Source organism: Coregonus clupeaformis, chromosome 7, assembly GCF_020615455.1.
Source record: "Coregonus clupeaformis isolate EN_2021a chromosome 7, ASM2061545v1, whole genome shotgun sequence".
Lineage (NCBI taxonomy): Eukaryota > Metazoa > Chordata > Actinopteri > Salmoniformes > Salmonidae > Coregonus > Coregonus clupeaformis.
Window position 1 is genome coordinate 16,303,855 of NC_059198.1, and position 12,872 is coordinate 16,316,726.

General features: G+C 47.5%; 1 protein-coding gene across 2 annotated transcripts in view; it reads left to right on the forward strand.

Annotated features, from left to right (window-relative positions):
* The window catches only part of LOC121569909, a 33,638-nt gene that overhangs the window by 17,668 nt on the left and 3,098 nt on the right, over positions 1 to 12,872 (forward strand). The window contains exons 7-16 of one of the 2 annotated variants that reach the window (XM_041881237.2): positions 2,075 to 2,176; positions 7,979 to 8,072; positions 8,729 to 8,952; positions 9,228 to 9,470; positions 9,743 to 9,841; positions 10,380 to 10,573; positions 10,709 to 10,883; positions 11,187 to 11,343; positions 11,784 to 11,937; positions 12,108 to 12,219. In XM_041881237.2, the coding sequence (XP_041737171.2) occupies positions 2,075 to 2,176; positions 7,979 to 8,072; positions 8,729 to 8,952; positions 9,228 to 9,470; positions 9,743 to 9,841; positions 10,380 to 10,573; positions 10,709 to 10,883; positions 11,187 to 11,343; positions 11,784 to 11,937; positions 12,108 to 12,219 (1,554 nt within the window). The remainder of the gene's footprint in view (positions 1 to 2,074; positions 2,177 to 7,978; positions 8,073 to 8,728; positions 8,953 to 9,227; positions 9,471 to 9,742; positions 9,842 to 10,379; positions 10,574 to 10,708; positions 10,884 to 11,186; positions 11,344 to 11,783; positions 11,938 to 12,107; positions 12,220 to 12,872) is intronic. The other variant, XM_041881238.2, reaches the window with a different exon arrangement.

Here is a 12,872-nt window from a genome sequence, read left to right on the forward strand (position 1 = left end):
ACGCAGGCTATTGCATTATGGACCCATTAGTTTGAGGCATCACTTTGTGAAGACACCATAACACCATTACAGGCACTGAGTTTCGTTCAGGCATTCTCTGGGTCAGCTGAATGTGAATTGTTCGCTCCGGGGCGCAGTTTCTCATAGGTACAGATCAAGGATCAGCTTCCTCTCCCCACATTTACATTTTTACATTTATGTCATTTAGCAGACGCTCTTATCCAGAGCGACTTACAAATTGGTGCATTCACCTTATAGCCAGTGGGATAACCACTTTACAATATATATATTTTTTTTTGGGGGGGGGTGGGGTAAGGGGGGGGGTAGAAGGATTACTTTATCCTATCCCAGATATTCCTTAAAGAGGTGGGGTTTCAAGTGTCTCCGGAAGGTGGTGAGTGACTCCGCTGTCCTGGCATCATGAGGGAGCTTGTTCGGTGCCAGAGCAGCGAACAGTTTTGACTGGGCTGAGCGGGAACTGTGCTTCCGCAGAGGTAGGGGAGCCAGCAGGCCTGAGGTGGATGAACGCAATGCCCTCGTTTGGGTGTAGGGACTGATCAGAGCCTGAAGGTACGGAGGTGCCCTTCCCCTCACAGCTCCGTAGGCAAGCACCATGGTCTTGTAGCAGATGTGAGCTTCAACTGGAAGCCAGTGGAGTGTGCGGAGGAGCGGGGTGACGTGAGAGAACTTGGGAAGGTTGAACACCAGACGGGCTGCAGCATTCTGGATGAGTTGTAGGGGTTTAATGGCACAGGCAGGGAGCCCAGCCAACAGTGAGTTGCAGTAATCCAGACGGGAGATGACAAGTGCCTGGATTAGGACCTGTGCCGCTTCCTGTGTAAGGCAGGGTCGTACTCTCCGAATGTTGTAGAGCATGAACCTACAGGATCGGGTCACCGCCTTGATGTTAGCGGAGAATGACAGGGTGTTGTCCAGGGTCACGCCAAGGCTCTTTGCACTCTGGGAGGAGGACACAGCGGAGTTGTCAACCGTGATGGCGAGATCATGGAACGGGCAGTCCTTCCCAGGGAGGAAGAGCAGCTCCGTCTTGCCGAGGTTCAGCTTGAGGTGGTGATCCGTCATCCACACTGATATGTCTGCCAGACATGCAGAGATGCGATTCGCCACCTGGTTATCAGAAGGGGGAAAGGAGAAGATTAGTTGTGTGTCGTCTGCGTAGCAATGATAGGAGAGGCCATGTGAAGATATGACAGAGCCAAGTGACTTGATGTATAGCGAGAATAGGAGAGGGCCTAGAACTGAGCCCTGGGGGACACCCGTGGTGAGAGCACGTGGTGCGGAGACAGATTCTCGCCACGCCACTTGGTAGGAGCGACCTGTCAGGTAGGACGCAATCCAGGAGTGAGCCGCGCCGGAGAGGGTGGAGAGGAGGATTTGATGGTTCACAGTATCAAAGGCAGCAGACAGGTCTAGAAGGACAAGAGCAGAGGAGAGAGAGTTAGCATTAGCAGTGCGGAGAGCCTCCGTGACACAGAGAAGAGCAGTCTCAGTTGAATGACCAGTCTTGAAACCTGACTGGTTTGGATCAAGAAGGTCATTCTGAGAGAGATAGCAAGAGAGTTGGCTAAAGACGGCACGCTCAAGAGTTTTGGAGAGAAAAGAAAGAAGGGATACTGGTCTGTAGTTGTTGACATCGGAGGGATCGAGTGTAGGTTTTTTGAGAAGGGGTGCAACTCTCGCTCTCTTGAAGACGGAAGGGACATAGCCAGCGGTCAAGGATGAGTTGATGAGCGAGGTGAGGTAAGGGAGAAGGTCTCCGGAAATGGTCTGGAGAAGAGAGGAGGGGATAGGGTCAAGCGGGCAGGTTGTTGGGCGGCCGGCTGTCACAAGTCGCAAGATTTCATCTGGAGAGAGGGGAGAAAGAAGTCAAAGCATAGGGTAGGGCAGTGTGAGCAGGACCAGCAGTGTCATTTGACTTAACAAACGAGGATCGGATGTCCCCCAATCCTAACCTTAACCGTTAGTGGGAACAATGTGAAACTTACTCAAGATCAGCGTCTAGGGGCAACTTCATCCTACTCCAAAGTGTTCATGCAGAGTTTTTCCCTGACAGGACGGGGCCAGAAGCTGAATCCTGGTGATGCTGAGGAGGCTGCCAGCTCAGACGATGAAGAGATGCCAGAGGGGGGTAGAGAGCCGCCCTTCCTCCTCAATGGTACTACACCCTCTGTTTGGAATTGTCTTTTATCCTTCTTTCCTCCCTCCCTCTCCCCTCTTTCTCTCTGTGTCTCGCTGGTTTTTCCTCTGAACTCCTTGTTCTTTACAGTCCAATAGAAATGACCACTCTCCCTCTCTCTGTGTCAGTGTTTAGACAAATGGCTTTGAACTTGATGAGCACTGCAGCCCCATTTGCAGTAGGATTTAATCTACTGCCCCTGGGAATATATATTTTTTACAGCAGGTTACTACAGAAGTAGTTGAAGTGAACCAGTGTGTGTAGAAATCCGTTGAACTAACCTGCCATGGCTGCGGTCCTGTTACGAACCCCGTGGCTCTAAACATCTAGGGTGGATGGACATGAGACCCGTAACATAAATTCATGTAAATTATAAGTGTGGCATGGAATAGTGAGAACAAATAAGACACAACTACCATGAACTACCGTCAAACACAAAGTGTTTATTTATGAACACACGGTAAGGGTTTGGGAAAAAGGGCTGAGCAGGACCCAAGAAATGAAACAATAGTGTAAAACCCCTAAACTGATCTAGCCTGCCTGAAGAACCGCTAGGCTACTGCTACCATACAAAAATACAGTGGGTGGTCCGCTCCAGGTCTAACTGGTGTTTATAGACAGATTTCTTCCTACGGGTAATGTACGCCCAAGGGCATCTAGCTTAAACCCCCTTTCCCAAAAAAACACACAAAGCTACTAAACAGGGTAATCAGCAACTAGCGAGTACACAACACACAGGACACCACCGTGTCCATACTCACATATGGCAAAAAGTCTCTCCCTCTCAACAAACACAAGTCTGGTTTTTATAAAATGGGATGTGTGATTGAACAAACGAATAACAGGTGGTGCTATTCACAGGAATGTTCACTGATTGGTCCAATCAGCAGACACCTCAACGACCACCAATCAGGAACATACAGGACACCTGTGATTAGGGCAGAAGGAGAGAAACACACAAAAACACAGGATACCTGTATCCGTAACACTCCCACCCTTAAAAGAGCAAACCACAATGGTTTGCGACACGTACCATCACAACACCCAAATTCACAAATCATCCTATCGGGATAACAAAAAAAACCTAGATCATCAAACACGAGACAAAGCTTCTGCCAACACATTATCCAACCCCTCTTCGCAGAGGAATGGCCTCTGGGTACCTGGCGGCCACACACATAATTGTCAACATAAACTGGTTACCAGATTTTGTTTTTGGTAATGGTCCAACACAATCAACCATCACATGTTCGAATGGTTCACCTATGGCCGGTATGGGACAAAGAGGCGCGGGGGAAATAACCTGGTTCGGTTTCCCAACTACTTGACAGGTGTGGCAAGTCCGACAGAACTGAGCCACATCTTGTTTTAAACCAGGCCAAAAGAAATGTCGCAAAACACGATCATAAGTCTTGGTGACTCCCAGATGTCCGGACCACTGGTGATCATGAGCGAGGGATAAAACATTTTGTCGAAAGGCTGTAGGAATCACTATTTGGTAAACAGCATTCCAATCTCCGCCAGCGTCAACATGGGATGTCCATTTACGCATGAGGAGATTACCATCAATGAAGTATGCCATGTTTTTCTTCTTTAGCTCGTCTTTTGAGACAACACTAGAAAAACATTTAGCCAGGCTAATGTCAACCTGTTGGTTAGCGATCAGCTGCTCACGAGTAACTGGTAACTGTATTGCTTCAGCAACAAGTTCCACATCCTTCTTCCTTTCTCTGGGCTGTTGGTCAGACTGCACCAGCTTACCAGAGGTAGCACCCGAACTATCCTCTGGGTCACACTCTCTGAATAGAATCGTGTCTGACAAATCTACCACTTCACCCACTTGTCGTGCTTGAGCACGTGTGACAGCACAAGCGGGAACACATCTGGATAACCCTGTGCCAGCTCCTCGGAGAGAGACTGGTCACTTTTATCCAATACCTCCAATATGGGTATTACCTTTCCTCCGGCAATATCGTTGCCCATTATAAATGTCACACCTTTTACTGGCAACATAGGACGATACGCCCACTCTGAACAATCCACTGACTAACTCAGAGTGTACGTTCACAAAGTGCAATGGCACTGGGACGAAACCCATTTCAATTCCTTGTACTAACACACTGGAACCACAATATGTATTACTGGACAAGGGCAACACATCAGCTAGTATGAACGACTGCGCCGCACCAGTATCTCTGAGGATTCTAACTGGACGCTGAGACGCTTCATCATCTGATATAGAAACAAACCCCTCAAAAATGAACGGTTCATAACTGTGATCTGGGACAGGGACTTTCAAACCACATTCACTATGAGGCTTCTGTCTTGATTCCGGCCCTACAACCGTGCGAATCAGCCCAACACCCGTTGGCGGCCTGGCGTGCTGAGGCATCCCCGGTTTGCGTTTTAGCAGAAAGCAATCATTAACTATATGTCCCACCTTATGACAATAGAAACAGTGACGCACATCTTTTGGCGTGCTGGATGTACTGCTGGTCGACTAGGATTAAAAGTTAGCAACTCCGCAGCCCGGCTCTCCGTACGAGCCGAAAACACGCTCTTATCGTCAACACAAACTCGTCTGCCAATACAGACGCTTCCGACAGTGAGGATACTTTCTGTTCGTTCAGATAAACTACAATGCGTTCCGGTAAACAATTTTTAAACTCTTCTAACAAGATTAACTCCCGTAGAGAGTTAAAATCAGTTACCTTACTAGCACTGTGCCATTTGTCAAACAGATTTCCTTTGTCTCTAGCAAACTCCACATAAGTCTGAGTAGGAGACTTTTATGAGACCTAAATCTCTGTCGATATGCCTCAGGAACAAGCTCATAGGCACGAAGAACAGTAGCTTTGACCACCTCATAATTCAAACTGTCTTCAAGAGGTAGCGCTGCCAGAACCTCTTGGGCTTTACCTGTTAGCTTACACTGAAGTAATAGGCACCATACCTCGTCGGGCCATTTCAATGCTACCGCTATACGCTCAAACACACTGAAATAGGAATCAACCTCTGACTCCCTAAACACAGGTACCAAGGTGATCTGTCTACTAATATCAAATGTAGCAGACGACACCGCTGGTGAGGCTGGCTCACTAGCAGGCATAGTATGAGCAGAGACTAACCTCGCTGTTTCTGCCTCTAGTTCCATTTTACGCATCTCCAGTTCCATCTTACGCGTCTCCAGTTCTTGATCAAGCCTACGCGTCTCCAGTTCCATCTTACGCGTCTCCTGTTCTGCCTCTAGCTTACGCGTCTCCTGTTCTATCTTACGCGTCTCCTGTTCTGCCTCTAGTTCCATTTTACGCATCTCCAGCTTGTCTTGCCTGATTTGTGCCCGCTCTTCCGCCTCTATTTGGAGCCGTGTCGGCGGACATCCATCCTGGCATCACTGTCAGTCAGTGGGGAGAGTGGGTCATAACGGGCAATGTGGCTGGAGCCTTAGCCTCGTCCTCAGACACTGATGGGCTTACAGGAACAGCAACCACATCCCCTACAGGAGCAGCAGACTCAGGCGGCGGTAACTCAAGCACTCGCTCGTTTAACAATATCGCTAACACTACTTCCCTAACTTCTGCTTTCACTAAACCCCTCGGTATGGGTACAGAAAAGTGGTCAGCCAAAGCCTGTAGATCCACTCTACGGCAATTATCAAAAACCTCCCACGTAGGGTTTTCCAAAAATGCCTCCAACTCAAAAGTAGCCATCCTACTAGCAACACGAGCCGTCGACTACTGAACACACAAAAAAACAGGTAGTTACAGCTGCTAAGCTCAACACTGAACCAGACACTAACTAATTTACATGAGTAGCATGGGATAGATAGGATCCCCGGACGAGCCCCCACTTTATGTTACGAACCCCGTGGCTCTAAACATCTAGGGTGGATGGACATGAGACCCGTAACATAAATTCATGTAAATTATAAGTGTGGCATGGAATAGTGAGAACAAATAAGACACAACTACCATGAACTACCGTCAAACACAAAGTGTTTATTTATGAACACACGGTAAGGGTTTGGGAAAAAGGGCTGAGCAGGACCCAAGAAATGAAACAATAGTGTAAAACCCCCTAAACTGATCTAGCCTGCCTGAAGAACCGCTAGGCTACTGCTACCATACAAAAATACAGTGGGTGGTCCGCTCCAGGTCTAACTGGTGTTTATAGACAGATTTCTTCCTACGGGTAATGTACGCCCAAGGGCATCTAGCTTAAACCCCCCTTTCCCAAAAAACACACAAAGCTACTAAACAGGGTAATCAGCAACTAGCGAGTACACAACACACAGGACACCACCGTGTCCATACTCACATATGGCAAAAAGTCTCTCTCTCTCAACAAACACAAGTCTGGTTTTTATAAAATGGGATGTGTGATTGAACAAACGAATAACAGGTGGTGCTATTCACAGGAATGTTCACTGATTGGTCCAATCAGCAGACACCTCAACGACCACCAATCAGGAACATACAGGACACCTGTGATTAGGGCAGAAGGAGAGAAACACACAAAAACACAGGATACCTGTATCCGTAACAGGTCCGGATAGTGAGCAAACTGGGCCAGTAATGATGTTTGATATCTCCTCACTCGCCGTGAGAAAGCTGCTTTTATTGGGAAATAGCAGGTGAATGCGCCCGACTTTCCCACTTATGCAAGTTCGCACTGCACTCGTGCCAAAATAACTCAGTCTTTCTGAGTATTCAAGCTCTGAGGTACAGACAGTAATCTGTGTGCTACACTTAGTGTGAAGCTCATTGCCGGGGATTCTTTTTACAGCCACAGAGGAAGCTAAAGCTGAAGAAGATTAACATTGTGATTAGAGAGAAGATGTTGATGAGAGGCATGTGATATGTCTCAGAGACAGGCATTCAGATTGTTAAATAGCTTTGATATTTGTCTGAAATACACTGTATATACAAAAGTATGTGGACACCCCTTCAAATTTGTGGATTCGGCTATTTCAGCCACATCCGTTGCTGACAGGTGTATAAAATCGAGCACACAACCATGCAATCTCCATAGACACACATAGGCAGTAAAATGCCTGTATTGAAGAGCTCAGTGACTTTCAACGTGGCAAGTGCTGTTATTGTGAAGTGGAAACCTCTAGGAGCAGCAACAGCTCAGCCGCGAGGTGGTAGGCCACACGAGGTCACAGAACGGGACCGCCGAGTGCTGAAAAGTTTGGTGGAGGAGGAATAATGGTCTGAGGCTGTTTTTCATGGTTCGGGCTAGGCCTCTTAGTTCCAGTGAAGGGAAATCTTAACGCTAGACGATTCTGTGCTTCCAACTTTGTGGCAAAGGTTTGGGGAAGGCCCTTTCCTGTTTCAGCATGACAATGCCCCGTGCACAAAGCGAGGTCCATACAGAAATGGTTTGTCGAGATCGGTGTGGAAGAACTTGACTGGCCTTCACAGAGCCCTGACCTCAACTGAACACCTTTGGGATAAATTGGAACGCCGACTGCGAGCCAGGCCTGATCACCCAACATCAGTGCCTAACCTGACTAATGCTCTTGTGGCTGAATGGAAGCAAGTCCCCACAGCAATGTTCCAACATCTAGTGGAAAGCCTTCCCAGAAGAGTGGAGGCTGTTATAGCAGCAACGGGGGGACCAACTCCATATTAATACCCGTGATTTTGGAATGAGATGTTTGACGAGCAGGTGTCCACACATTTTTGGTCATGTAGTGTAATTCAAGATATATGGCTTTTAGAATTAATACAGATTCAAATTGAGTATCCTAAAGGCCTGACCTATGGTTAACCCCAGCAGGTATGCCCCGATTACCCTTCTTCCCAGAGAACCGGCTGCGTGGAGGGCTGGAGCCCAGACACCACTGGCCAGAACAGGGCAACAGACTTAGGTGAGTGCCCAGCCTAAACTTAGCCTATATCATGGCCATGCTGTGCCCTCCACTTTAAAGCAATGTCTTTTTTTGTAACGTAATTTAAATGTAATTTAACATTTGATACTGTCCATGATCTAAAAAATATGTAGGATTATTCAAGTGTCATTGAAATGTAATAGGTAGAAATAGGTCTTTAGAAAGTGGATTGTTTTTCAATGTTGAGCTCTGATCAGCACTGCAACGCCTTATTATAAACTTTGGTTGAACGTGTAGAAGTGTGACAGTGTGCTGAAGGTCAACCATAAGAGGTGACTGGATGTGTTGGCATGCACACTTCAGACTTGGCATGTAGCCTTGCTGGCATGCAGCCTGAGGAGGGTCTCAAGACCTAATCTTGCTCTGTAAATACATGAGTTTTGAATGCAGCAGAGTTCTCCACATTATAGCCAGAGTGTGCACTTGCACACTCTCTGTCATGGATTTAAAGTATTGGATTGGTGTAAGCATTGGATTGGTGTAAGCATTGGATTGGTGTAAGCATTGGCTTGGAGTAAGTTTCCACCTTTGTTAAATCCATGGCGGGAAGTGTGCACAAGGGTGGAGAATCTGGAAGCTTTTCTTATGTTTAATCAGTTGACTAGATGTCATACAAACGTGGTTGTTTCTCCCAGGGAGGGGGTGGCAGAGGACCCAGCAGTGGAGCCAGAGGAGGCTGCAGGTCGTGTGGTGCCGGGGGCAGCGGGCCAGGCTGCAGTAGAGCGCCTCCAGAGAGCTGCCCAGGACGACCCCCAGGCCACCCAGGGTCACCCATCCCCCCCCAAGAAACCCTTCAGGACGCCCAGCGTCCCCTCCCTCTGTGTCATGGCCACCCGGGCCACAGTCAACCTCATGACAGGTCAGAGAACAACTTTAATGTCCAACACTGTTATTTGCATTCAACAAATTGTTGAAGGGGCCTCACTTCTTGCCAAGACAACGACCTAGCCAAACGACTGTTTCCCAACCATCTCAGAAATGTTCAGAATTGTACATACAATGATATTGGTTGTGGTTTATTGGAATTGTGTAAAAATTCAAGATCACAGAAAATATTAATGTCTGGAAAGCTGCATAGAAAATGCGTTTTCACCAAGCCCAACTTCTTTCTCTCCTTCGTTCCTCCTCTCTCAGCTCCCAGCATGCAGTACAGCAGCAGTCTGTCGTGTCTGACCCCCGAGCTGGCCGAGCTCCTGCTCAGTCACATGTCCCGCGAGAGGCTCCTTCGCCCGCGCACCCTGGAGCTCTTTTTCGGCTGCCCGATGCAGAAGTTTGTCCTCAACTGCTACCCGTACTCCACCAACGAGCTGCTCCGGCAGCTACGGGCCTTCACTGCACTGAAGCACCTGAGCCTGGTCAACTCTCCTCTCATCACAGGTATACCTTTACCTTGACAGCATTGGTACTCACTGAGTATGCGTCCCAAATGGCACCCTATTCCATATAAAATGCACTACTTTTGACCAGAGCCCTATGGCAACACTATTATTAGTGCCATTTGAATGTCAAGTTAAGAAATAAAGTTTTAAAAAAATAAAGGAATACAGATGCATTGGTGAGCTATCACTTTAAGCATGTGACCGGTTATCTTTGCAGCATTGTGGCTATGATACTGATGGTTGCTCTCGGTTTGTTTTCCCATTGTCCAGACGCAGGCCTCTCTGTGCTGTGCAGCCTACTGAAACTGCAGCACCTGAACCTGGCCTCATGTAGCAAGCTAACAGACTCCTGTCTGCAGCACATCACAGGTGAGGCTCTTCTCTGGGTTGTATTCACTAGGCACCAAACAAAAGAAAACTGACTGAAACAGGAAGGGTCTATACCTGAACTTGTCCAATAAGAAACGTTTGTTTTGGTTTTCTGTTGCAAAAGATTTTACTATGGTATGCAGTAATACATTCGACCCTGGCTACAGCATGGAACACCTGTGGATGAATTGGGTTTTTAATGCTTGGTAAGCAGTTTGGTAAGCAGTCTTGTGAATATAGGTCAGGAGACCTTGAGAAAGAAAGAGATAACTTTGTAAAGCTGAAATTATGTAAGACCCCCTAATAACCAAGTAGCCTGCTATGACTTCTTGCAAGAACACTAGGTCAAAGCCTTTTAAACTGATTAAAGGTTAAAAAGTATATATATACACTCGGAGCATAATATGGCATGGGTGGCGTTTCAACTTGATAAAAATGATTGAATTCATAATTATGAATAAATGTGTCAACCCTTTCACCAACTTGAAAGGAGGACAAAGATAAAACAATCTCACTCCGCACCCTTTGTGTCTTAAAGGATTGAAGAGCCTGTCTTTCCTGTCACTGGACCAGACCAAAGTAAGCGATGTAGGGATGGTGCTGTACCTGCAGTCTGCTCCCTCGTCACTCACCCAGCTTAGTCTGAACCAGACCTCTGTCACAGAGGCCACCCTGGCAGCGCTGCCCACCTGTGTGCCACAGCTACGACTGCTCAGCATCAAACACACTAAGGTAGCTCTATCACTCTTGCGCATGCACGCACACACAAACACTACAACACACCCAACCACAATATCCTTGCACTGAGCCAGAAGTGCGTAGGGTCTGCTTTGACCCCTGACCACCTCATCCTCCCTCGTATGTCAGGTGAGTGACGTGTCGGCCCTGGCTGAGCTTTCCAGCCTGCAGACCCTCTACCTGGACGGCACAGGGGTGAGAGAGGGCTCTCTGGAGCACCTGGCCACCCACTCCACCCTCTCTGCCCTCAGCCTGGCGGGCATCTCCGTTGCTGACGGCAACAACGTCCTCCAGATCATCTCAGGTGAGCTGCACATGGTATGTGTGTGACTGAGTGTGTGTACAGCAGGAGTATTAGAGAGAGAGGGAGAGAGAGAGAGACTGAACAGAGAGAGACTGTGAACAGAGAGAGACTGTGAACAGAGAGAGAGACTGTGAACAGCAGGAGTATTCAAATCAGGGCCTCAATGTCTGCAGTACTGCTGTTTGATTGACTTAATGATTAGAGGGGAAGATTACTGCAGATGTGAATGTTGTGTATGACTCACAGTATATAGTTAAATGTATTTCCTAAAGTACTATATATTTTTTCGCTCGTTCCTCGCAGGTCTCAGGCTGACCCAGCTTACCCTGCCTGGACGCCACTTGGTGACGGACGCTGGCCTGGCCTTCCTCTCCAGACTGTCCCTGCTGTCCGAGCTGGACCTGACTGACTACACATACATCACCGACCAGGGGGTCACCCAGCTGGCCACCATGACCAGGTTAGCTCACTCTCTCATAACATGTTTTATCATCTCCTGGTGTCAATATAGATACGTGTCATGATAGACTGGCACTCAGTGGTCACCAACTTTGGTCCTGGGGAGTTATACAGTGATTTCAACTAATCATTTAGGCTAACTGGTTGTGTTAGTGGTGAGCTGGAACAAAAATCTGCACACTATTGCTTACAAGGACTAGAATTGGTGATCACTGCTCTAGTTGATTCACCAGCGTCCTCTAGTGTTGACTTTGTGTGAATGAAGAAATGCTGGGCCGTATTCATTAGGGACCAAACAGAAGAAAACGGACTGAAACACAAGAGGGACTACCTGAACTACCTGTCCAATAAGAAATGCTTATTTTTGTTTTCTGTTGCAAAACATTTTGCTACGGTGAGCACTAATAAATACGACCCTGATAGAAATGTCCCTGTCTCCAGGCTGAAGAGGCTGTCTCTCAGTAACACCCAGGTGACGGACGTGGGGCTGCCCTCCCTGCGCAGTCTGCAGGAGCTCCTGGAGCTGTGTCTGGACCGCACGGCCGTCACCAGCCGAGGAGTGGCCGCCCTCGTCACCTGTCTGCCACACCTGCAGGTACGGAGCATGCATGTAAACCCATAGACAACTATTGTGTCAGTGGATAGAACTCTGCAAATAAGTTATAGAGCAGCAATGGTGCTAACAGAGCTCCGTTATAAAACTGTGTTGAAGCCGCATACTATTATTAGCAGTGGTAGCATTGATGTTGTGTCTTTATGTTCCAGGTATTAAGTTTGGCCAGTACTCAGGTGGGCGACACGGTCGTGCGGAGAGGTCTGGTCCACTGTGTTCAGCTGTTCAAGCTCAACCTCAGCCGTACACGCATCACTGACCACGGTAAGATCCCATCATACAGTTGAATAAAGGGCCCAAAATAGTCAACTGGACGGTCATTGCAAAGATAGGATATACAGTGCATTCGGAAAGTATTCAGACCCCTTCACTTTTTACACATTTTGTTACATTACAGCCTTATTCTAAAATGTAAAAAAAACAAAACAAAAAAAACATCCCCTCATCAATCTACACACAATAATGAAAAAGCAAAAACAGATTTTTAGAAACTTTTGCAAATTTATAACAAATAAAAAACAGATATCACATTTAAGTATTCAGACCCTTTACTCTGTACTTTGTTGAAACACCTTTGGCAGCGATTGCAGCCTCAAGTCTTCTTGGGTATGACGCTACACGCTTGGCACACCTGTATTTGGAGAGTTTCTCCCATTCTTCTCTGCAGATCCTCTCCAGCTCTGTCAGATTGGATGGGGAGCGTCGCTGCACAGCTATTTTCAGGTCTCTCCAGAGATGTTAGATCGGGTTCAAGTACAGGCTCTGGCTGGGCCACTTAAGTACATTCAGAGACTTGTCCCGAAGCCACTCCTGCGTTGTCTTGGCTGTGTGATTAGGGTCGTTGTCCTGTTGGAAGGTGAACCTTCGCCCCAGTCTGAGGTCCTGACCTCTCTGGAGCAGGTTTTCATCAAGGATCT